The sequence below is a fragment of the Gossypium hirsutum genome, chromosome D13 (assembly GCF_007990345.1).
Source record: "Gossypium hirsutum isolate 1008001.06 chromosome D13, Gossypium_hirsutum_v2.1, whole genome shotgun sequence".
Taxonomy (NCBI): Eukaryota; Viridiplantae; Streptophyta; class Magnoliopsida; order Malvales; family Malvaceae; genus Gossypium; species Gossypium hirsutum.
The window spans coordinates 53,039,938-53,065,489 of NC_053449.1; the positions used below are offsets into that span (position 1 = coordinate 53,039,938).

At 30.4% G+C, this 25,552-nt stretch overlaps 1 protein-coding gene across 2 annotated transcripts; it reads left to right on the forward strand.

The window, feature by feature from the left end:
- The first annotated feature begins 17,756 nt into the window (after positions 1–17,756).
- LOC107918822 (protein trichome birefringence-like 41) lies at positions 17,757–20,551 on the forward strand. 2 transcript variants are annotated; one of them, XM_041109116.1, is made up of 4 exons: positions 17,757–18,201; positions 19,440–19,498; positions 19,714–20,048; positions 20,127–20,551. In XM_041109116.1, exons 1-4 carry the CDS (start codon positions 17,949–17,951, stop codon positions 20,419–20,421), a joined length of 942 nt encoding a protein of 313 aa, XP_040965050.1. In that variant the 5' UTR covers positions 17,757–17,948; the 3' UTR covers positions 20,422–20,551. The 2 variants fall into 2 exon arrangements, with proteins under 2 accessions (XP_040965050.1, XP_016703895.1); XM_016848406.2 differs by having other exon boundaries at positions 17,766–18,201; positions 19,327–19,498.
- The last annotated feature ends 5,001 nt before the right edge of the window (positions 20,552–25,552 follow it).

The window sequence follows — 25,552 nt, forward strand, 5'->3', positions numbered from 1 at the left end:
TTTGGGCCTTTCAACTTCTTCACAGTATTCTTCTTTTTTAGTTGGTTTACTAGATTGTGAAAAAAAGATGTATTTTTATCCCTAAATTGAAGTTAGTTCGCCCTTGCGCACTGCTCTCAAAAGAACTCCTCTTTATCAGCTTCCAAATTCAGAGCCAACTTAAACTCTTCCAACTCTACTAATGTTTCTTCATCCATATCAGTCGAACTCAAATCAACAAATCGCATATTTAGAGCTATTGATGTTTGTCTTTTACTGGAAGAAAATTATCCCATCTCAATATTAAGAATCTCACCTAGCTTTTCCAACTTCGTGAAAACATCACCAGTATTCACCTCTCAAAAGTTTATTTCACCAGTTGTTCAGAGTAGTCCTCCAAGATCCAGTTTGCATTAAATCTAAATCCCTCATTCTTCTGAACTAGATAACCTCTACTAACATTCCCCAAATCCATCATCGACCAGTGATAAAAAAATAGCATGAGGCAAGTGTCTTAAAGAATAACCCAAAAAACTCTCCCACCAAGCCGAATTTGTAACCCCTTTGTCAATTATTTCACGAACATTGTTCTCCGGTAGACAACCTGTAATGGCTTGAATTTTTAGTGGTGTCGGAATGGTGATTCGAGATCTCTAAATCTGACAAATGAGTAGAAAATATTATTAATTTAGTGAGTATAAGTTAAATGTGAAGTTAGGAAAATTTTTGAAATAGTGAATAGTGTAATAGGAATAAATATTTAAATAATTAGAATTGAAAATGAGGTATCGAAACCTCAAACTCATAAATCGAGCCATAAATATTTTTAGAAATATTTATAGAATGTCATTGAGTTGGTATTAAAGTAATGAGGTATCGAAACCTCAAACTCATAAATCGAGCCATAAATACTTTTAGAAATATTTATAGAGTGTCATTGAGTTGGTATTAAAGTTTCGTTAGAAAATTCTAACGTTTTGGTGGTCAATTAATTAAAAAGGACTAAACTGAAAATAATGTAAAATTTTTTAAAAGTGATTAAATAGCTTAAGTGGTAAATAATGAGGGACTTAAGGCATAAATATGCCAATATGGAATAATTGAGACGACATAAGAGAAGAAAAATCTGAAAAAGTGATGTAATAAGGGCAAAATTGGAAATTTTGTAAAAATTAACAAATAAAAATCTTAATTAAAAGAGTTTCTAGGCAATTCTTCATATTTCTCAGCAAAAAAACGCCATTTAAGGGTCCATACAAGCTGGTTTTTCATATATTTGAATCATGCAAGTTTAATTCTTGATTATTTCTTCTAATTTTTGTGATTTTGATACTTTTACAATTAGGTCCAACTAATTATTTCATTAGTTTTTGATTTCATGGCTGATTTTGAGAGTTACCATTGATGAGTGATGGATTTTTATGATGAATTAACATGGAATTAAAGCTTTAATTTTATTATATGATGATTTTATTAAGTAATTTTGATAGAAATTGATTTTAGGGACCTAATTGTGAAAAGTTTGGAATTAGGGTTTGGTGTTGCGGTTTTGAATATGAAAGGCTACATAGTAGTCTAAAATAGTTGTACAAGGTGTTAATTGAGAAAAATTAGATCAATTGAGAGGTTAATTGAGTAGGGACCAAATTGTAAAAATTGTAAAGTTTGGGGTAAAAGTGTAATTTCAAAAATTATAGGGGTATAAATTGTGAAATGAATTAGAATTGAATTAAATGTTGGTGAATGAATAAATTTGTATTTTAGATCAAGAACCCGAAGATAAACGAGGAAAGGAGAAAATTACCGATTAGTCACTAAACTTCCGCAACTTTTCCAAAGTAGTCAGGTAAGTTCATATGACTGAAATTTAACGATTAAATGTTAATTTCATGAATTATATAGTGTATGATGATATATACTTGTTGATGGATTGAAAATAAAATAACAATGGGAAAACCGAATAAATGATCAAATTGAGCGAAACGTCGGATTTGAGTTCTTCTGATCAGTGACAAGTGATAAGTGGTAGCTTTAGCTGCACTTATCTGATCAGTGACAAGTGACAAGTGATAAGTGGTAGCTTTAGCTACACTTATCTGATCAGTAATAAGGGATAAGTGGTAGCTCAGCTACACTTATCTAATCAGTAACAAGTGATAGCTACACTTATCTGATCAGTGACAAGAGATAAATGATAAGTGATTCCGTGTAAGACCATAGCTGAGCTATGGCATCGGTATGTGTTATGTGATCATGTGTAAGACCATAGTTGGACTATGGCATCGAGGAAATGAAGTACTCAATTCCGTAAGATGTTCACTAATTTGATAAAGTCGGTAAGTGTTACATAGACTCATATCCAAGTGGTATATTTATCGTAGTTGCTGAAATTGAGCTCAATTAAATGATTTCATCAATTGGATATTGTGTATGCTAGGAAGTGTAGTGAATAATAAGATGTGAATTATTATGATTAGTTCGGTAAGATTTATCTTAAATGCCTATGAACTTACTAAGCTTTCTATAAGTTTACTTGTGTGTGTTTATTGTTTCTTGTAGATTGACATATAAATACGTTCAGAGGATCGGATCTACATCAAGAATCACACTATCCAGATTTACTCCGGTAGATTTTGTTAAACAACTTTTTGATTTATATGGCCTGTATAGGAAATTGAAGAAAAAAGTAATAGTATGAATGATTAAGAATGCAAAGTAAATCTGAATGTGATGGCTGTGTTAGACAATGAAATATCTATGTTTTTAGCTTGGAATGGTTGATTGGTTGAACTTTATTAGTATTTAAATAAATTAGTTGAAATACTAAAATTGGTTGTAATTTGAAATTTGCAAGGAAGGTTAAATAATTATAAATGGGTTATATTGAATTTTTAAAAAAATAATAATAATAATAATAATATTTCAATGGAACAGTTTTTGGACAGCAGCATTGTCGTAACTTTGAAAAATCACCAAAAATGGTGGAAATTGAATTAGAAGCTGAGTGAGATATGAAATTAAAGCTTAATGAGTCTAAGTTTACATGAAAGAAATAGAGTAAGCAGAAGAGTTATATATTTTTAGATATTTGAATTTTAGTGAGACAGGGTAAGAATGTTTTTTGAAGTCCCCTGTTCTAATTTTAGAAATTCATTAAAATTTGTATAGAAGGAATTTTGAGTTATAATTTATATTTTTAGATTCCTTAATGAGTCTATTTTAAGTAGAAATAAGTGTAAGCACCATATGAAGTCTGTACAATGAGATAATTGAATTTTAGTGACGAGAGGTCAGGATAGTCAATCAGTGAAACAGGGGAGACTTTAAATAATAAACTGTACTAATTGGCTATACCAAAAATTCTGAAAAATTTATGGTAAAAAGATATATGAGTCTAGTTTCAGGTAAAATTTACAGATATAAATTTTAAGTTTCTTAGCTTGAGTTATAATTAATTTAGTGACTACTGCGCAGGTGGACAGCCTTATTATGAACAGTGAAATAACTTTTAAAAGTAAATTTTTATGCCCCGAACTTTTAAGTTAAGTAACGCCTCATGCTCGACTCCGGAAACGGTCTCGGGTAAGGGGTGTTACACAACCCCTTTCCAATATGAACCATCGCCTTGAAAAATTCAAATCACTCAAATCGTATTCTTCCAAAACCTCTCTAAAACGAGCCATGTTTCTTTCATTCCGCAACTGGCCCCCTTTCTTCAAATGAGAACATAATTTCATTAAAATCTCCTACTACCATCCATGGAAACTCTCGACAATTTGTCAACCTCATTAGCAAATCCCATGACTCCCTTCTTTTTTGTTTTTCTGGTGCTCCATAAAACCCCGTAAGTCTCCAAGCCAACATACCCTCTCTTTCCTGAACCTTCACATCAACATGACTAGATGAAAAACTTGTAATGCACCACATACCCACCAATTCACCCCAACCACAGACCCCTTATCGAACCAAAAGTTCCCACATCTATCTCATTAACAAAACCACACTTTAGACGAACACGTTCCATTCTCCTTTCACTCAATTTTATCTCTATTAGAAACAAAATCTAGGGTTGTACATGCCTCACTTTATTCCTAAGGCGATTAGCCGCCTGTGGATGCCCTAAACCACATATGTTTCAACTTAAGATTTTTATTACTTTGGGTCGGCCTACTCTCCAGCGACCACTTATATCTCATTAGTATCATCTAGTGAAACAATAATACCAGAACTAGTTGCTTTTCCTCCCTAGGTTCGTTGTCTTTTCTTCCCATCACATTGCTTAATTGGGCTACCCTCGTAGTTAGATTTTGTTTGCCTATCTCCATTCTCCCTACTTAGCCACAACTCCATCTCTACCCATCTGTTCTGATAGGAATTAACAGTTTGGGTAGCATCAAAACTTTCTCCCTCACTACTTTCGTCCACATCCATGCCAAGCGGATTACCACCCTCTTTGGAACCTTCCGAACCGTCATCCCTGAGCCACTTACTACCAACCGAAACCTCCCATCTTGATTGTGCCTTTAATGAAACATCCCAATCAAACTCTACATCTTGAACTTAAATTTTACTAGGCAGAAGCCCTCACCATGGCCTAACTTTCTACACAAAAAACAAAATAGCGTTAATCTCTCATATTGGAAATAGGCATACCCCTCCTTATTATGTCCCAAGGCCAATTTCTTCTTCCACTTCAAAGGTATTCTCACATCAATTTTAAATTTAATTCACATATACCTCCTTATCCCCCTTGTCACCGGAGCAGCATCATACTAGGCAAACTATCCAATCAAATTTCCAAAGTGTCATGCCAAAGCCTCTGTGACGACCCTAATTAGCAAATTGTGAACTTGGACCCAAAAATCTGTATAAACCAAAGGAAATTGCAACAGGTTTTCCCATTTACTCAACCAATAAAAAATAATAAGATATCTGTTAAAAGACCAAGGCATATCACCCAATACCCTCTTTATATCTACTTCATAGAAAAAACATAATAAGTACCTCTTCTCCCAAATATCCGTGACTGAAACTCCTCTCAATGGGTGCCATAAATCAGCTAAAGTTATTTTCAATGAAGGAAAATGAACCACACAATCCGTCAATGCTTTCCCCACTAAACAAAATCGGTAGTCTTCCTTAGTCCTATCTGGAACCTTATCAAATTGAAGCGACTCCTCATCCTCATCCTTAAGATTCAAATTTGCTAACTCTGCCTCCATCACCACCAAACTTCCCTACCAACCAACTCAACCCTGTAAAACCCTAAAAACCCAAAAAAAGAAACGTGCTCTCCTAGTAGACGAAAAGAGACGTGCTATCTAAGTAGATGATTTTTTTATAGAATTGGTAGTTAGAAACTCTATTTGTTGAGAAAGTGTTAGTAAGTTAAATACAAAGTGATATTGGAGATATACTATAGTGGTTATTGAATTATATGATGCTAAGGACTAAATTATAAAATATTCAAAAGTAATTAAGTGTACCAAAATTTTGAAATAACATATCTAAGTGTAGTGATATTTGGAAGTAGAGTGAATTTTAAAGTGAGAATATAGTGACTAATGGAAAGGGGATTAAATTGCAAAATATGCAAAATTGAGAAGTAAGATAAATTACTCTTTTGATGTTGGAAATGAAGTTTTATGAGGTGGTATACTATATTCCTAGTATTGATAAAATATTATTATAGTACCTATTGAATTTTTATAATAAAGACTAAATTGAAAATAATTCAAAAGTATGGAAGTTATGTTCTGAAATGCAAATGTGAAGCTAATTCTGTTATATTTTCCTATACAGGCAAGCTATGAACTAGTAGGATATAGATGACATGTCATTATGAGACATTTAGCACGCTTTCTATTCTATTAATGCACTTCAATGCCATTTTGTTCTACTAAAGCACTTCGATGTCATTCTGTTCTGATATTGCACTTCAGTGCCACTTTGTGTTGTTATTGCACTTTGATACATCTCTGTATTATTTTTGTATACCCTGCATATTTTGTTAAGAAAATATTGTGCATCTGTTAAATATTAAAGGGAAAAATAAACCTATGATCAATATGTCAAGTTTATGTGTTAAGTGAAAGGAAATGATAGTGAATTGAATTATATTGAATAAGTTGTAATATGGAAGTTCTAATGTTAATATGTTCTAAACTTATTTAATACAATGTTAATGTACATTGTTTATACTATATATTAATATTTATTGAATAATTGAACTTTTTACATCAAATTTGACATGTGTGATCTATATGGATGAAATATAAAATATGAAAGTTGGATCACTAAAATATTAATCGAACAAAGAGATGTGAATGGGTGTAACATTACTTTAGTTTTATATGGATACTCCCCATATAGTAGTAATAGTAATAATAAGCAAATCAGGGTTTAAGCAAGTATAAAGATCATATATTTTCTCTATCTTTTGTTGTGTAAATTAGAAATGAGGCTTTTGTATGGTAGATTAGTTGGCTTTGAAGAATACATATAGGAATGGAGAAATGGTGCGAGCTAAGTTAGCATTTTTTTTAATGAATCAAGGAATATTTACACTCGTCGCAGTGTAAGGTTGAATTTCCTTAAACTGAAATAGTTTGGTTATTAAACTATAGATATTTAAGAGTTTTCTAGAAATTAGTAAGTAAAATTATAAAATGATTTATTTGAATAATTAGTGAAAATAGTATAGGGATTAAATGGAAATATTAGTTAAATGGGGAGAATTGATTAAAGCTTTATGCAAGACCTTAATGTGTAATTAAGCTAGGGACCAAAAAGACAATTAAACCTTAATTTAACTAACCTTAGTGGAAAAACAAATTTTGTGTTGACACCTCATTATGCTACTTGCCAACCATGGGGCTAAGTTAAGAAATTAAGGTAATAATTAACTATTAAAAAAAGATAATAATAATAATAATAATAATAATAATAATAATAATAATAATAAAAGAGTTAGTGGAGGGGGAAACTATAAAAAAATGATTCTAATTCTTATCATCATTCTCACCACTGATGAAGCAAAAGAAAGAAAGGAAAATTTTAAGTTTCAACCTTTTATTGTCGTGTAAAATTAATGATGCTAAAAACAAGATCAAGGTATTGAGGAACAAAGGAAAGCAAAGATGGAAAATGAAAAAAAATATATTCAGTTTGTGCTAACTCAATTTGTCTTTACATGTAATTCTATTCAATTGAATAGTTTGTAAAATTGTTAATGCTTAAAGGCAAGTGCTAGTATGATAAGCCATGCTAAATTGAATATATAAAACAATTGACAGATGATCTTTGATATAATTGGCTTGGACTAGTTATGTACACTAAATGTTAAGTAGGCTAATTTGATGCATATGCTAAGTGTGTAATTGGTTGAAAGTTATATGTTTGGAAATGCTCATTTTAGGCAATTTGGTCTTTGGTTTCGTGACACTTTGGTCATGTCTTGAGACTTTAATAACAAAAATAACTATTTCAAGTGTAGCTGGATAATGGTCTTGAGACATGTTGAACATATCTCGAGACAAGAATCCCTTAGTTTTGAGACACTAGAACATCGAACTTAAAAATCCAAAATAGAGGAAGATTGTTTTAAGACACGACCCTTAATAGCTAGAGACCTCCAGTTAAATTTTGATGGTTGAATTAGAATAGAGTCCTAATAAATAAATTCGACTCTAAGTAACCTTGAAACATGTTAAACAAATTCGAACAACATCTCGAATGTATGTATGTGATTATGAATGACAATTAATTTGAATTGTATGAAAAAATTTATATTAAAATTTATGTTGAAGTAGTTTGAGTTGTTTCGACAACGTAATGTGATGTCACGCATTCGGATCCAACAACTTGATCGGGCGTGGGGTGTCATAATTTGGGCATTTTTCTGCAATGATTCAGATTTTGGATGTGTGCCTAATACGTGAATTGTTTTGCATGGATTTACGTAAAATTTTCAAGTTTTTTTTAATATGTTCGAGGGATCATATCCTAAATTTGCATTTGAATACAAGTGTTATAACATACTTCAAAGAAAATGAAAAGTTAGATAACATGGAACAAGATTCTTGGAAATTGGGCTAGGTGCAAATTGACTATATATATACAATTCCTGATGGTGTTGTGAAGTAACTTTATACAATGTCCATGCACTCATCACCACAAGTACTTAGAATAACCAGATCATTCAAACACTTTCTTTACTTGATTCAACCTTTTAAAGAAGGTTAAATACCATTTTTCACTTTTTTAACGCGGCTGTCCCTCTCAATAATGTCGTTTCCAAAGTTCGAACCTGATTCTTCCCTTAAAAAGTGTAATGCGCCTTACCATTGCATCCAATACTTGTTGGTGGGACCATATATTAATTCTTTTAATTTGCTCCTGATTTATTCCAATCAAATTGGCGATAATAATAAAGAGTTATTTAATAGAGAGAGGAAACATTGCAAACAAAATGAAATTTAAGAGATTGTAGGGAAGAAGAATGGAAGAAACATTGTATCTGGTGGTTAGTGAAGTGGAGTAAGACTAAGAGTGATCAAGAACAATGTTAAATATTGAAATATGTTGAAAGAGCTCTTGAGAGAATATGAAAGTAAAAAATGTCAAAATTGTTCTTAGTAGAGGTTGTTATGTTATGTAGTTATTTTTAAAAAACAAAGGCTATGGATACTGAATGATGGTTTTTTTGAATAGAATTGTTATAAAACGATAGCTATTCTAAATAAGAGTTGTTTTGTATTGTAACTATTCTTAGTAGGAGCTTAGAAAGCACAAAAACAAAATACGAGTAGGATATAACACAATCATCAAGTTAAAACAATTTTAAAAAAAGACACAACATAAAAAATCCAATAATTAAAATATATTTAATATATAATTAACTTCATGTATAAAATGAACTTTATTTTATTTCCATATCAAAACTATTTTAAAAAATATTTTATTACTAATATTGATTTTCAATATTATTATTTTATGGAATAATTCATACTTATTTTAAGTTCAAATAGTCCTATCTTAGCCCAAAAATGGATTTTTTTTTGCTTTTGGGCTTTAAAAACCCAAAACCCAACTTCTAATTGAAATAACAAAAAATAGATTATTTTCCAATATTATTAAACATACCTATTTAATTTTCTATATCTAATCATATAATAAATTATTTTAATAATTATAATTTTAATAAATTACTAATTTTATTTTAATAATAAATTTAAAAAAAAATATCTTTAAATAATATTCTTCATATATCATTGAAAATATTCAATATTAATAATTTAATAATAAATATTTATTACAATTATAGATATAATAATAGTAAATGTTTTGTAGTATAAAGGTTAAAATATGCCATAACTCTATATACTCTTCACAAATTTGGAATTTAGTCCCTATATTTTTATTTTCAAAAATTTAGTCCCTCTACTTTTCAGATTTGAAAATCAAGTCCAATTGTTAACATTGTTAATTTTTTTTGTCAATTTTGTTGATGTCATATTTTTAAATAAAAAAAATACTCGGTATTCATGTAACTAAAAGATGACGTTATAATAAACATGAATTTAACAAACATTCTTAATAATACTAATAGCTGAACCTGAATTTTGATATCTAAAAAGTAGGGCTAACCCAAAAATAAAAGTGCATGGACTAAATTTTAAATTTACAAAGAGAACAATGAGTTATGACATATTTTAACCTAGTATAGAAATATGAATATTTTAATTATATAAATATAAGTATTTGTTTAAATAATGTTTAGCTTCATTTATCCCTTAGAATTCTAATGTGTCAGTATGTACTCTCATATATGTATTATATGTAATTTAAATTAAATTTTAATTAAGAATTATGTATTATAAAGTTTATATATGAGATTGATTATTATAAAATATTTTCTTATTATAAGATAAATTTTGATTGTTAAAAGGAAAGTGCACTATAATATTTTATAACAAATATAGTTATGTCGTGTTTGTTTTACAAAGAACAATGTAAAATATAAATTTATAGATATAAAATAGACTCAATCAAACAATAAAAAGATTAAAAAAATCTCAAATGTATATTTGTTTCATTGAAAACAGCTTTTATCAAATATTTTCAAGAAATCTGTCATATAACAGAAAATATTTTATACAAATTCATTAAAACACAAAAAAGATATTAATTTTTTCAGAAAAATAATTCATATGCCAACAACTATTTTCAATGAAAAAACGAAGCCTTTTATCATATTCCTAACTTTTCTTCTTGTTGTTTCTATTTGTAAAATTGTTTTCTTCATTTGAACAGCCCATATATAGCCTTCTCAATCTATTTTGGAAAAAATGTTGATGTGGGACACTGGTACAACTACTTCAATCTAAGCCATAGTTGTGAATAAAGTTGTATTTGAACAACGAGAATTGTTGTTGAAAAGAAAAGAAGAGGGTATGAGAACTCAATCATTCAGTGCATGTCATTGGGACATTTTACTCACTTCACCGCAACCAACACTCCCTTTATTTCCCTCTTTCCTTCGAATCTCTCAAGTTTCATCACATTTGTTTTTTTCACGTAAACAAGAAGAATGAGAAGAGTAAAAGCAAGAAAAACAATCTATTTTAACAAACTTGCAAGTTGTAACCACAACCAACAGGGTTTTGTCTTGTCTCTGCAACTTGATAACAACACATTCAAGGGATCAAGTTTTTGGTTTTGTTATAGATCGGGTAGGGTTTCCTTATTGCCTCACAACACTGTCACGATGACCCCCCAACCGTAAGTTTTCCTAAGTTGGGTAATGGAATTCTCGTATATATACACATATAAATGGGGTGATGCTATGTGTCAGCTTCTTCGCTTTGGATAGCCCTTTGACAAATATGGTTTTAACTTTTAGGCAGTTGAGGACAATAAAAAAGTTGAGAATTTAATTGGACGATAGGCAACTAATTTGTGGCGTAGCTCAATGTTTAAAATATTTTAATCGAGTTATTAAAATATTAATGTATGGTTTTTTTTATTTATAAGTTATATTTAAAAGATATTCTAAATATTAATAACTAAACATTTTAGATTTGATGTGTGTTAAAAGGAAAAGACAAATTAATGTTATTAAAATCTAGGAAGATTATAAGTTGCCCAGGCTGTGAGATACAGTGGCTGAATCTGAAAATATTTTGGGTAGAAATTAATTTATATTTTGTTTATAGTAAAAATGTAATATCACTATTTAATAGTTTATATCTTTATAATTTTGAAAGGATTTAATTAAATTTTTATTATTTTGGGGGGCTAAAGTATAATTTTACCATTACTAATTTAAAATTCGATAAATTATAAAAGGCCTAAATGGAAAATTTTCCATTTTAAGGGGACCAGGCCCCTGCCAGCCTCGTGAGATATGTTTAAATTTTCATCTAAATATTTTAAATATGCTCTACATTAAATTCGAGTTAATTTTTAACGTTTGAGCTGTTGGATAATTTAATAAAAAATATTTAATTTATTAAATAATATTTTAAAAACCTAATTAAAATGTTTTAAAGTTTAGAGTCGAATCTAAAATTTAAAAACTCGATAAAATTAATTTTTAAATTTAATTAGTAAAAGAGATGTAGTTGCAAAACCCAAAAATGGAATGTGTTACCCCATCCAAGTTGCAATTTAAAAAAAATAATAAGTTTGTAGATGTTGAAAACAGTTTTTGCAAAAATTCATTGGATTTCAATACAAGTAACTTTAAGTTTTAAGTTAACTGGAAATAAATAAATAAAACAAATCATTACATCATTACATCAAATTTTTTGCCACATTTCTGTGCTTATGTAAATGAGGAATGTTGCATTAACTAACACTAAGTTTCAAAAGATGAATGAAAGAAAAATAATATTTCATGATGATCTATGGTCAAAAATGTTTATTACTTTAAGTGTGATCTAGATTCGAATCGCACTAATTCCGTTTGTTGTTTAGGCTTTGTCATGTTATTATAATTCATTAAATAAAGAATAGTTGATCAATATGTTTTGGTGGTTGAAAATTGCAATATATATTACTTTTTTACCATCAATTAGAAATTTTTGTTGAGAGGTCAGGATAAAAATAAAAAATTATTAAAGGTCAGACCTGTAAAGTTTATGGTAAAGGGTTAAATTGAGTTGATAGTTTTTATAGGGTTTAAAATTGCAATATACCCCTTTTTTTATCCAAGAAAACGTAATGTTATTTGTTAATATGTGATCTTACTTTTTAACATCTTTAATTTTGATTTTTTTTCCTACTTTTAGCATACAATTTATATTTTTTGTTCGATTAAAAAAATAAAAAACAATATAAATTGATTTCATCAAATTTCAAAAAATTAACTTGAATTATATAACTTATAAGATTTCATCAAATTAACTTTTGATATGGTTCGTAGCCTTGCCGAAATTTTCATATATATTAAGAAAAAAAACTTACTCCATAAACAATTTTTTTAAAAAAAATAATTTAAACAAAATTTAAACAATTTTTATTTTTATTTGTTAAGTAATATATATTTTATTGAGAATAGATTATGCAAGTACAAGCTATACAAAATCTTGGTGCTTCAATATGTTTAAAGCAATCCCAATAGTAATAGATTTTTTAAAATCAAACAAAGCAATAGAAAAAGAAGTTCAATACGTTGAAAACAACCTCAATATTACTAAAATATTTAAAATTTTATGTTGTGGAAAATAAATATAGAGAATAATAAACACAGATATTTACGTGAAAAATTTCCTCCAAAGAAGAAGACAGAAAACTACAAGTAAAGGAGACTTCACTAAATGAGAAAAAAACTCGTAAATGTATAAGGTGGAGATAATCTTAACAAATAAACTCTAAATTCTGAAAGAACAAACTACTCTAGTAAAACTTGAAATTATTCAAAACTCACCAAACTCTCTCAATCTCAAAAATGATGAAGATCATTATTTTAGGTTACAACATCCCATTTTATAGGCTAAATTCATAACCTAGACTAATCAGAGCTTACCTGGGAAACAATAGCAGAGTTTAACTAGGAGAAGAAACCTGATTTATGTAAGGAACATGTCGCCACGTCACATGCACCTCGTCGGAACCTCGTTTTTCTCGTCGTCAGGACGTGGCCAATCTTCTTGTTGGAACGTCGTGGTCGTCTCGTCACAATTTCGACTTGTAAATACGAGGCACACTCCACATTTTAGAAATAAAGAAAAAAATATAAATTTCAAAATTCATTCCAAATTACGTGAAAGTAAAATAAAAAAATGTTAAAGTAAAAAAAAAGTCGAGGAGAAGAAGAAAAAGGAGGAGGAGAAGGATACAATGTACGTAATCTAGTATATAATAATTAAAAAGATAATGTTATTAAATTCTATTTTAGATTTTTTAACCTTATCAATTATTTTTAAAAGAATAATATTTGATGTATTGTAGGTGGATAAGTTTCATGCATAATTAACGAATAATAATACATCATATTAAATTAAACAAAAGAATTTGGAGGGCTTATAAATAAATACTAATAATTTTATTTAAATATAATTAAACATTAATTATAACTATTATGGATAAGTAATAACTTTCGGATTTAAGTATTTGGGATTTTAACATTTATTTATAATTAATTATTATTTTATTATGTTTAAATAAATTATTAATATTTATTTATAATTTTTTATTTTTTATTTTAATTAGTGATAAAATATCATGTTATTATTTATTATAATGTATAAAATTTATGTATCATCGATGTATTAAATATTTTCTCATTTTTTAAACATGAAAAAATTAAATCAAAGTGATTAGAAGTAACGGAAAAAGAGAGCAGATATGCACTGATGAATCCAAATCCGAGATGTACTGTGATTATTTTACATGCAAATTGGCTATATTATATCCACCAGCTTTGTTGATTCAAATAGCAATAATAATAATAATAATAAGGCAGAGTAGCTATGTTTGTATTAAATACATATACCAAATTATTTTTATCAATGTTTTTTAAATTAGACCGTCGAATTGGTTAGACCACTTATTCATTAATTTGATTAATTAAAATAATTTGATTAAAAAAATATTAAAAACTTTAAAAAAATTCAAAATCCTAGTTCAATTAGTATTTTAGTCGATTCAACTAGTTCATATTAGTTTCCAACCTAATCGGTTTAAAGCTATTTGTCGGATTGATCTCCTAACTTATTCTTGATTCAACCGATCTAGTTCTTGCTTTTTATGTTTATAGGAGGGGGGAGAGAAGAGAAGGAAATTTTATTTATTTATTATATTAATATATTTTATTTAATTATTTTTTCTTTTCAATTTTTTAGTTAATTAGATTTTTTTTTAATGCACGTTCAGCTCTCTAATGAGTCTTTTTAATAGATATAACGGTAGGGGGCTAATATTGGTTATAGAAATAAAGTTTAGATATATGATTCGGCCAAAAAATAATTTAGTTAATTACCGGGCATTGTTTAAGGGCCTCTTATACAATTAAGTCAATTTTAAAAATAAAAAAAATTTAAAAATAAAGAAATATTTAAAACTTTATATTTTCTATAGAATACATACAAAATTATAAAATATTTATAAATAAATGAGTATATATTTTTCAAATTTGTTTATTAAAATAATAATCTTATAAGTAAAACAATTTAAGGAGAAAACCATGAAGAAGACTTATGTAGATTCAACTTGCCTCTTTTTTTAACATTAATGATCACCATATTCAGATTGTTTTCTAGAATGGGTTTGTTGTGTTTGAGGTTGTGCTTGAGGGTAGACATTAGAAGTGCTCATGCGTTAGGTTTGGGTCAGGTCTAAGCATGATATTAACATATTTTATACTTGCCCATGCTAGACTCGATCTAAAATATGGGTCTAAAATTTTACCCAAATTTGCCCATATTTGCAAAAGACTAACTCAAGCTCATTTTAGGCAAGCCCATATTATTTTTAATTTTTATATTATTTTAATTTAATATTTTTATATATTCATCTTAATATTATTTTAATATTTATATTAGAGTAATATTATATATTTAGTATATGTTTATTTTTTTAATGTGTTACAAATTACATAAGTATAAAAATAACATAATATAAAGTATTATAAAACTTAAAAATGAGTCAAGTTGGGTAGGGCTCGAGCTTTGAATGTTTAAGCCTAAGCTCGATCTATATTTTAAATGAGCCTAATTTTTTTATCAAATCCCTTTTTTGGGGCATGAATGGATAGCCTGACCCATGAACAGGTTTAGCGGGCATGCTTGAGGATATATAGACGATGATTAGGTCTTGAAAACCCAATAGGTAGAAGACCATGCCAGCAACTCCACAACAGATTTATAGTTCGCTGGTGCAATAATGGAGGATTTGGAAATTGAAAAGTTCAAAGTAAAGGTTATTGGTGCCAGTGGCTGTAGACGAAGATAGTGACCAGCGCTTGACAAATTTAATGAGGGCTAAGAAGCAAGCCAGATGTGTAATGAAATTTATTATTTATAAATTAAACTATAAAAAGGGGGAAAAGTTTGAATCAAGTTTAAATCTTGTCTGTGATTTTAAAAAAAAATATTTTATTTACAAAATATTATTTTAATAAATATATTTTATGTAAAAAAAAGAGAAAAATAAGTATTCATTTATTTATGATTTGCATACATTTTTATAAAACCTTATATATTTTATTGAACTTTTAAATAATTTTATTTTATTTTTTGAATTTTTAAGAAGTAAGACTAAATTGATAAAATGTGTAAAGCTGAGAGTTAAATTTGTTGAATTTTTTAGAATTAAGATTAAATTGAGAGAATCTATAAACAATGAAGGTCTAAATTTATTATTATGCTAATAAAAAATAATAATAAAACGCCATTAGTAGTTATTTATGGAGGAGTGACCAAAATATTAAAATTTGATAACATTATCAACTAACATAAAAAATTTTAAACTTGAATGACCAAGACAAAAATACGGTAATAATTAGGTGACTATTTTTATAGTTTAAGTATATTTCATATTACTTTATCGCATTCTGTGTTTTAAAGAAAGTAACTCTTAAATTGGTACTTATTTGGCGATAGGATGGAGTCATGTGCTCAACCAATGCCTAACTTTTTTTTGTAAGAGAGATATTCAAATTACGAACTGCATTTTAAATTAGTCCGTAAGTATTAAAGCATTCTAATTAAAATTTTAAATTATCAAGGTTATATTGATAAGGTCTTTTTATTATTAAAATAATTAATTTAATCATTAAATTAAATGTTATATTTCATGTAGCATAATTTAAAATGAAAATTTTTAAAAAAAATTTGTAAAAATGAATGTTATCAAAATTTTGGTTTTGAAGTTTTCAAAACTTTTATAGAAGCTTTATCATTCACTCTATCTTTTTTCAGTTTTACTTTATTTTAGCTTTAACTTATAGAAGTAATGTGATAATGTTATACTTTTCTTTAAAATTTTCATTTTAAATTATACAACAGAAGATTTGATGTTTCATTTAACGGTTAAAGTAATAACTTTAATAATGAAAGGACTTTATTGATATAACATCAATAGTTTGAAGACATAATCAGAATTTTTTGAAGTTTAGGGATCAAATTAGAATGAATGTCATAATTTGGGAATATCTGGTGCAATTAATTTTTTTTTTGTAATAGAAAAACACTCTTCAAAGAATATTAGCCTTCGATTGATTTCAAGAAATAGAGGTTATTTTTGTTTTTATTTTTTTGTTTTTCATTTTCATTTTCGCTTGAAAAGTAGAAGAGTTTGGACAAAAATATAGGCGCAAAAATAGGTTTAGACAAAAAATAAATGATCATTTTCTAAATGGATCGGGCGTCGAGTAGGATTTTTTGGCCCGAGCCCAGTCCGAATAAACTATTTTGCTGCTATTTTGCTACCATTTCGCTATTATATTGCTATTATCTTATTATTATTGTTTGGATATTGCATAACTCTTGTTTTATTGTTAATTTTGCTAGTATTTTAAAGGCATTTGTTTGCTAAGTTACAATTATCTTAGTGTTATTTAAGCATAAAAACTTTTTTTAAATGTATTTTCAAATTGTTGGAAAATATTTATTTTAATATTTGTAGTGCATTTAATATATTATATTTTTAAATTTATTTTTATATAAAAAATAATCTGAAAAAATTAATACAGATGGGCTGAATCAGACTTAAATTTAACAGTTTTAATTCGAATTAAACTTAGGTAGAATTTTAAGTTCATTTTTCAAATTAAATCATAAAAAATAGACCTATAATTTTAGGTACCTCCTATCTATTATTAGGTTTAACTAATGTCACTAAAATTGTACAACCAAACTCAATCCCGAGTAAAAGTAAAAAAAAAATCTTTTCATTTTTATCTACCATTAGCTAAGTTTTGCTTATCATTTAATTTTTTTAATTAACTTAAATTAGGTGTAAACCGTTTTTTTGGTAAGCCATTAAATTGGAAATCCCATAAAATCCTCTAAATCCTCTTTTTGCAAACTATTAAATTAAAAATCTCCCCCCAATAATCTTCTAAAATAACTTTACATTTATACTATGAACTCCCTTTTTCCAGACCATTAAATTAAAAATCCCATAACTAAATTTGAATTTAGATTTTCATTTTTCATTTTACCACCATAATAATGACGAAATGGAAAAAGTGCAAATATTATCCGAACTTTGTGACATAAATAAATACAATAAAACACTTTTGTACCCACAAATATTTTTTTCCCTATAAAATAAATAAATAGATAAAAACAATTAAACAAAGAAATCAGTATATAAATAAGTATTAGCAGGGTGAGCCATTGCTCCCCTGACTCAAAACTCTCTATCTCTGTCTTTCTCTCGTTCTTTAACTCAGTCGTTGTTCTTTTCTCTTTTCCAGTTGTAGAGAGTTAATCTAACAGTCCAAATGGGAGTTTGGGTGGATGCCAATTATCTTGTTTCATCATCTTTTTACCTGCTGGTTTTGTGCCTTATCTGCAGCCGCAAGGGAAATGCTACTGCTGCAAATGGCTGCGATTTGTTTACAGGCAGGTGGGTTTTCGATCCGTCTTACCCTCTTTACAAAGCCTCAGCTTGCCCCTTCATTCAGAAAGAGTTCAGCTGCCAAAAGAATGGCCGCCAGGATCTGCTTTACACTCAATACCGATGGCAACCTCTTGGTTGCACACTCACTAGGTACCACCTTCCCATTCTCTCAATCTTGAACTGTTTCTAGCAAAGGGAATGAAAAGCAAAAGAAAAAAGGGTTAATCACAGTTTGGTTGATGTATAATTTGATTCTTTAGCCTCCATTAAAAGTAGGCATTGTCTCCAATAGGTAGGAAAATAAAAGGTTATGGGGTCTCAACTTTCTGTTTTTACTCCTTTCTATTACATGCCAGTTTGCATCCAGTTATCAGGCTCATTAATGTTATTTGGATTTTTTTTTAAATTATGATAATTTGTACATTACTTAGATTCCTGACATTTATATTATAATACTTTGAATATATATAAAAAAATATTAAACGCATTTGAAATGATTAATCTGATGCTTCCCACCATTCACCGTATGGTACATATGTTGTTGTCGTGCTGGCCACTTGCCATTGGTTGACATTGTTTTAATATTAATATTTTTTAATTAACATCAACCTTTTTTTATAAAACTTAAATCTGTTCTAAAATCTTAAATTTTAAATTGTATTTAATATTTTCCATTTTCGTTACATTTTTAGTGGTTTTTTTCCACACTGAAATCTTTTGCTTTTACTGATAAAATTTCCCAAAATGGGTAGTATTTTTTCAAAATTTCATGTTTTTTATAAATCTATTAACCCAATAGATATCAATTAAAAAAAATCATTTTCTTCCTAAAACGACTTCAAATTCAATTTCAGATATCATGTGAACTAATCTTACTTCCAAAGCGCGTGGAGATATGTTGCTTTCCTAGTGTTTTGGTGGAGGAGATTGTAACATGTGATTGGTCATGCTTTCCACACTCTTTATTGGCGCGTGTATATGTGTCTTGTCCAACTAAAAATAATTGCCATAGATTCTTTAGCTCGTGGGAATGGAGAGTTTCGTAATGTCGCCCTCACGGGATCGGCGGTGGGATGTCTTTTCTCTATTCCCTTTTCTGCCCTTGTTGCTTATTTCTTATACCTTCTCTACCATTTTAAAAAAAATCTAATTTGCTTCCAGTCCCTGTTCTCTTTATAATTTTGAAATTTAGTCCCTTTTCTGGGTACCATACGTTTTGAGGAATGTTGCTGATACATGTGAACAATTGTATTGATTTGTTAAATATTTTTGTAGATTTAATGGTTTGAAGTTGCTAGAAAAGTTTAGAGGGAATAGCATAATGTTTGTGGGAGATTCACTAAGTCTAAATCAATGGCAATCATTGACATGCATGCTTCACTATGCAGTTCCCAGTGCCCAATTCAACATTTCTAGAGTTGGAGATGTCACCACATTCGAATTCTTGGTACGTGATTTTATTAATTTCAGTTTAAGCTACCTTTCATTTTCTTAATAATTTATGAGTTAAAAAGACACATGTATTATTAAGTTACAATCAATGGTGGTCCTGTTATTGTCCATTTTCTTACGCCAAAAAGAAAGAAAGAAAAAACTTTTATGTGGTAGTTAATTAAATATGAACCATGTGACATACAACTCAGGCAATTAAAAAAAATGCAGGATTATGAAGTAAAAGTAATGGTAGATCGAAGTGTGTATCTGGTAGATGTAGTGATGGAAAAAATAGGGAGGGTGTTAAAGCTTGATTCCATTCAAGGAGGAAAGCTATGGAAAGGAATCGACATGCTTATCTTCAATACTTGGCATTGGTGGAACCGTCGTGGTCCTACTCAACCGTGGGATTATATTGAGGTAGGCGGCGTAATTAAGAAAGATATGGATCGCATGCAAGCTTTTGAAATAGCTCTCAACACATGGGCCGGATGGGTTGATGCCAACATCGATCCTTCTAAATCTCTCCTATTCTTCCAAGGAATTTCCCCCTCTCATTACAAGTAAGCTTTCAAAGTCTACTTCATGCCATTTATTTGATTAAGTCGAGTACTTATGGGTTATAAATTTGGTTATGGCAGTGGAACTTTATGGGGTGAACCAAAAGAAAAGAATTGTGTAGGGCAGAAGCAGCCATTGCTTGGCACAACATATCCAGGAGGGCTACCACCAGCAGTGGATGTGGTAAAGAAGGTGTTAAGCAAAATGAAAAAGCCAGTGAAGTTGCTTGACATAACACTGCTGTCATTGCTACGCAAAGATGGGCATCCATCAATGTATGGGCTGGGAGGATCTACTGGAATGGATTGCAGCCACTGGTGTCTAGCGGGAGTTCCAGATACATGGAACGAGCTTCTTTACAATCTTATTCTTTGATATCATTCATTGTTTTAACATCAAAATATAATAAAATGTCTCAACCAACAATCAAATACATTATTTGATTCTTATATCATATATGACATTGGTAAGATGAATAATTAATTTAGACAGATGATTAAAATTATCATATTGGGCTTATTGCTTCATCTATTTTGGGCTTTTTCATTATTTGAATATCACATCCAAAGGCCATGATGGGACTTATCGTGACTCAAATTTACAATAACAATTAAGATACACAAATCCCTTAATTTAGATGATTTTTGCAATTAACTATTATCCTACCTTTGTTTAAATTTCCTCATCTATAATACAATTATTATTTTTTGAATGTAAACTAGCTGGAGCATTTATTGAAAAGGGGAAAATAAACAGAACAACAACAGTCATAAAAATAAATAAATAAATTAAAAAACCAAACAATACCGAAAAAGCCCCAACCAAGTAAAATGGATTCAATCCCTCATGAATCGTCAGTCACACTAAGGGCCAATTTAGTATTACTTTTCAGAAGCACTTTTGAAAATTTCAAAAACATTTTGTTTAGCAATGTTTTTATCTCAAAAGTGCTTTAAGGGCAAAATATGCTTCAGAAAAACACTTTTTTGGCCAAAAGTAGAAGCATAAAATATTAGCTTTTACTTAAAAGTGCTTTTGGACTTTTAAAAAGTATTGCTAAACTAGCCATAAAGCTTATCGACCATTCATAAAACCATCCAAGAACAAATCCAGCACATCTTCTTGGAGAGAAAATGATTGAAGTCCCCCCTCCTCCAACCTCCATTTCTGATCTCGATTACCCAACAGTTACCAAACCTTTTAGATCCAAAAACAAGACCCATCATTTCTTTCCCTTAAACTACCTCGTCACCTATCCTCATGAAACCCCAGTCACCATGGACAAAGAGGAGCCCCTTCAAATTGAAACCCCAAAATTGGCTCTCCCTTGATAGCATGGCCTACCTGACTGTCATTTTCCAACTCATCCACCAGATACTCCGACATACCTTCTCCCAGGTTAGTATTATCTCCCCTCTTCAACCCCCTAGCTAGGATATGGGCGATGCCATTTGCATTTCTTGAAACATAGGCAAATCAACAGTCCCTAAATCTTAAAACCTCTTATTTGATATCATGTATATATGGTCCTATAGCCGAACCATCCAAATTATTTGATTTCAATTTCCTGACTACCGAGAGAGCATCACCTTTTAACACCATCTCTTGAAGCCCTAGATGTAACCTCAATCTTGCTGCTTGGAGACATGCAAGAGCTCTGTTGCAAAAATAGTCGATATATGGTAATTAATGGTTAGTTTAGACCTTATTACCTGACTTCTACCGTCTTTAACAATTATTCCTGACCAGAACCTCTTAGAATGTGATTGGAAAGCGGCATCAAAATTAACCTTGAATAAAGGTTCCTCCGGCGGTCTCCATTTTTCATAACCGACCCTCCGAACAGGTAATTTATCATTAATCACATCAACTTCTCTAACATAGAAAATTACTTTATGGGTAATGTCTTGTAGTGAAGAAACAATTATGTTGTAAACCTATCTATTTCTTGCAGACCAAAGAAACCATAGTGCGTATACAATCATTCTACAGGTATGAGTCGAGAAAGAATAATTTAGCCAATCTTACAAGGATAGGTCGACCGCCTTATTTGGCCATTTTATGACAACAGTGATAATACTCTGAAATGACATATTTTTATGTATTAATTACATGCTTATTTTTATGTATTTATTACCCGCTTTGTATGTTTTGAGAAGCTTACACAGTCAGTTCATTAGCTTACTGTGTCAGTGGTTGTCGAGCTCAAGAGATAAAATGGCGTGGTATTCGTCATTGAGAAGTGATGATCTAGTGTAAGACGATCCCATAAAATTGACGGTTGGCTAGAGTCAAGTTCCTCTATATCGTAAGTCTAAAATCTAAGTGGAGCTGGTGGTCGTAGGCGTCCTCTTCCACTATAACTGATTTATTCTGTTATGAAAAGGATCATCTAAAAGCCTAGGATTGAACCCAAGGAGGATCGAGATAACTAGAGACTGGAATCTCTCCATCAAAGGCTCTTTTTTCTCAACTCTATTTATTTTTTTACAATTACAATTACAATTTACGCAATCTCAATTCATCCAAACTTTTAATTCTATTTTTTTTTATTTTTCCAAGTACGCCACTTTTCTTGGGCACGATTGTGCTCGAGATCTCGATGAACAAGAAGTTGTGCAAGTCCAGACCCTGATTTGACCCTACTTCCCTTATACTATTCTTTTTGTTATTTTATAGGGATAAAATATTTTTAGTGCTCTTAACGACGCATCAACTTTTGGCGCCATTGTCGAGGACTGGTAACGTATTAATCTTGTTTCTTTTTTTTTTCTTATGACCAAATTTTCTCCATGTATTCTTATGTTTAATTCAGAAATAGAGAAGACTGCGATAGCTAATCGCAAGGAAACAAAGCTATGTAAAAAACAGTCAGAGGTGGTAGGAACTCAGAGTAACCCACCACCGGAAATAGAAGCAGACAACGAAGTTGAGTCTAGGGTTAACGAAAACCTTACTCAAACATTGGAGAACAAAAGAATATGAGTCGATCCACTAGAAGAAGTGTTTAGCGCTAGGGTTAACGAAAACCTGAATCTAGCAAATTAACCTATGGCTCAAATGATTCGACAATTGGTCGAAGCTCTTGCAGAACAACCGCCGTTATACATTGTGTATCCTACTATGGATACTAATTTTGAACTGAAGTCAGGACTAATCTAGTTACTGCCGACTTTTCACGGATTACAAAATAAAAATTCACACAAACATCTAAAAGAGTTTCATATGGTTTGTCTTAGTATGAAACCTTAGGGCATAACTGAGGATCAGATCAAATTACGTGCTTTCCTTTTTTCCCTAACAGACTCTGCTGGGGAATGGTTATTTTATCTACCCCCTAGGTCTATTACAACTTGAACTGATCTTTCTCGTTTGTTTCTCAACAGGTTTTTTCCAGCATCGCGTGCAGTTGAGTTAAGAAGGAAGATCGTTGGGATAAGGCAAAAAGAAGTAGAGTCTCTTTACGACTATTGGGAGCGATTTAAGAAGTTGTGTGCAAGTTGCCCACAACATGGGATCACAGAACAGTCTTTTCTCTAGTACTTCTATGAGGGCTTAAATCCCATAGAAATGAACATGGTAGATACTGCTAGTAGAGGGGTGTTAGTCAGCATGACTCCCCAACAGGAAAGGGACTTGATCTCCATGATGACTGCAAATACTCAGCACTTTCGAGCCAATCCTAAATCCACTAGAAGGGTTCACCAGCTAAGTAATTTATCCTTAGAAAATAAAGTTGATAGACTTAATAATATTGTGAATTCTCTTTTTGCAGTAAAAATAGGACTAGCCTGATTGTGCAGAATTTGTGCAACACCCGGACATACAACTGATTATGCCCTAGTTTATGTGACGATACTATGACCTATTTAGATGCTGTGGGAAACTTTCTTAGACCACGCCAAAGGCGATACGACCCCTATGCAAATACATATAACCCAGGATGGAAAGGCCATCCTAACTTGAGTTATGAGGCAAACCTATAGTATAACCAGCCATACCAAAACTGGTAATATTCAGGTACCTCTCTAGAAACCATGATCAATAAATTAGCAGCTAATGTGCTTGATTTCCAACAGTAAATACAATGGCAAAATCTTGATTTCCAAAAGGAAACAAAGAATTTTCAACAGAAAATTGAGGCATCTATAAGAGAATTGACCACATAAATTGAGAAAATGAACTCACAAGGGAAGATGTTGTCACAAACAGAACCTAATCCAAGACAACACGCAAATGCAATGACATTGTGAAGTGGAAAAGTACTAGAACCAAATCCTGGAAAGAATCTTGATCAAGATTTCGTCTAGAAAAAGTAAGAGAACGATGAACAGGTTCAAACGAAACCTCTATTGCCCATAATTCAACCTCCGTTTCTAGGACGATTGAACTAACATCGGAGAGGTAAGGAGGAAAAATAGATCTTCGAAACATTTAGAAATGTCGAGATTAACATGCCATTGTTGGATGCCATCAAACAAATTCCGCGATATGCCAATTTCTTCAAGGAGCTTTGCACCAACAAGCGAAAATTGATTGGAAATGAAAGAATAAGTGTTGGTGAAAATGTATCTGTGGTGTTGCAGTTGAGGATGCTAGTAAAATGTAAAGGTAGGATCATATTTGCGGTACTATACAAAATAGGCCACTTAGGAATTAAAAAAGCTATGTGTGATTTAAGGGCCTCCATAAATGTAATGCCTTTTTCTATTTATGAATCACTTAACGCGGGCTTTTTGAAAAAAATAGGTGTTATCATTTAATTAGTAGACAAGTCTATTGTGCATCCTGAAGAAGTCCTTGAGGATGTATTAGTGATAGTCAACGGATTTATCTTTCCTGCAGACTTTTATGTGATAAAAATGGAATAAGATAACGCTTCTAGGTCTTCAGACATCTTGTTGGGACAACCTTTCCTTAGTACTGCAAATACTAAGATTGACGTGCGTAGTGGAACCCTCACGATGGAGTTTGACGGGAGGATCGTGAAGTTTAACATTTATGGCGCTATTAGTCACCTGAGTGAAATTTTGAACGTAAACTGTGTCGAGATAATATACTCATTAGTAGAAGAGACTTTTGAGTTACCTTATGAAGACAACCCTAAAACGATGTTTGATGATTTTGAATCTGTTAATGAATTATTGTTGCTGATGAACACTAAACTTCTACTTTCTGTTGTGTAGACACCAGATCTGGACTTCAAACCACTTCTCAAGCATCTCAAATGTGCATTTTTGGAGAATGATGAGACCATTGTCGACTTACAAGGGATTAACCCATTGACAGGCACACATAAGATTTTATTGGAGGAAAAAACAAAACCAAAGTAAGAGGCGCACGGACGATTGAACCTAAATATGGTGGATGTGGTAAAAAGGAGAATTTCCAAGCCCATACGAACAAAAGAATTTAGTTGGAACAACCCTAATACTAGTTGAGGCGTCAAGCTAATGACGTTAAACAAACTCTTGTTGAGATTCATCCAAACTTTTAATTCTATTTT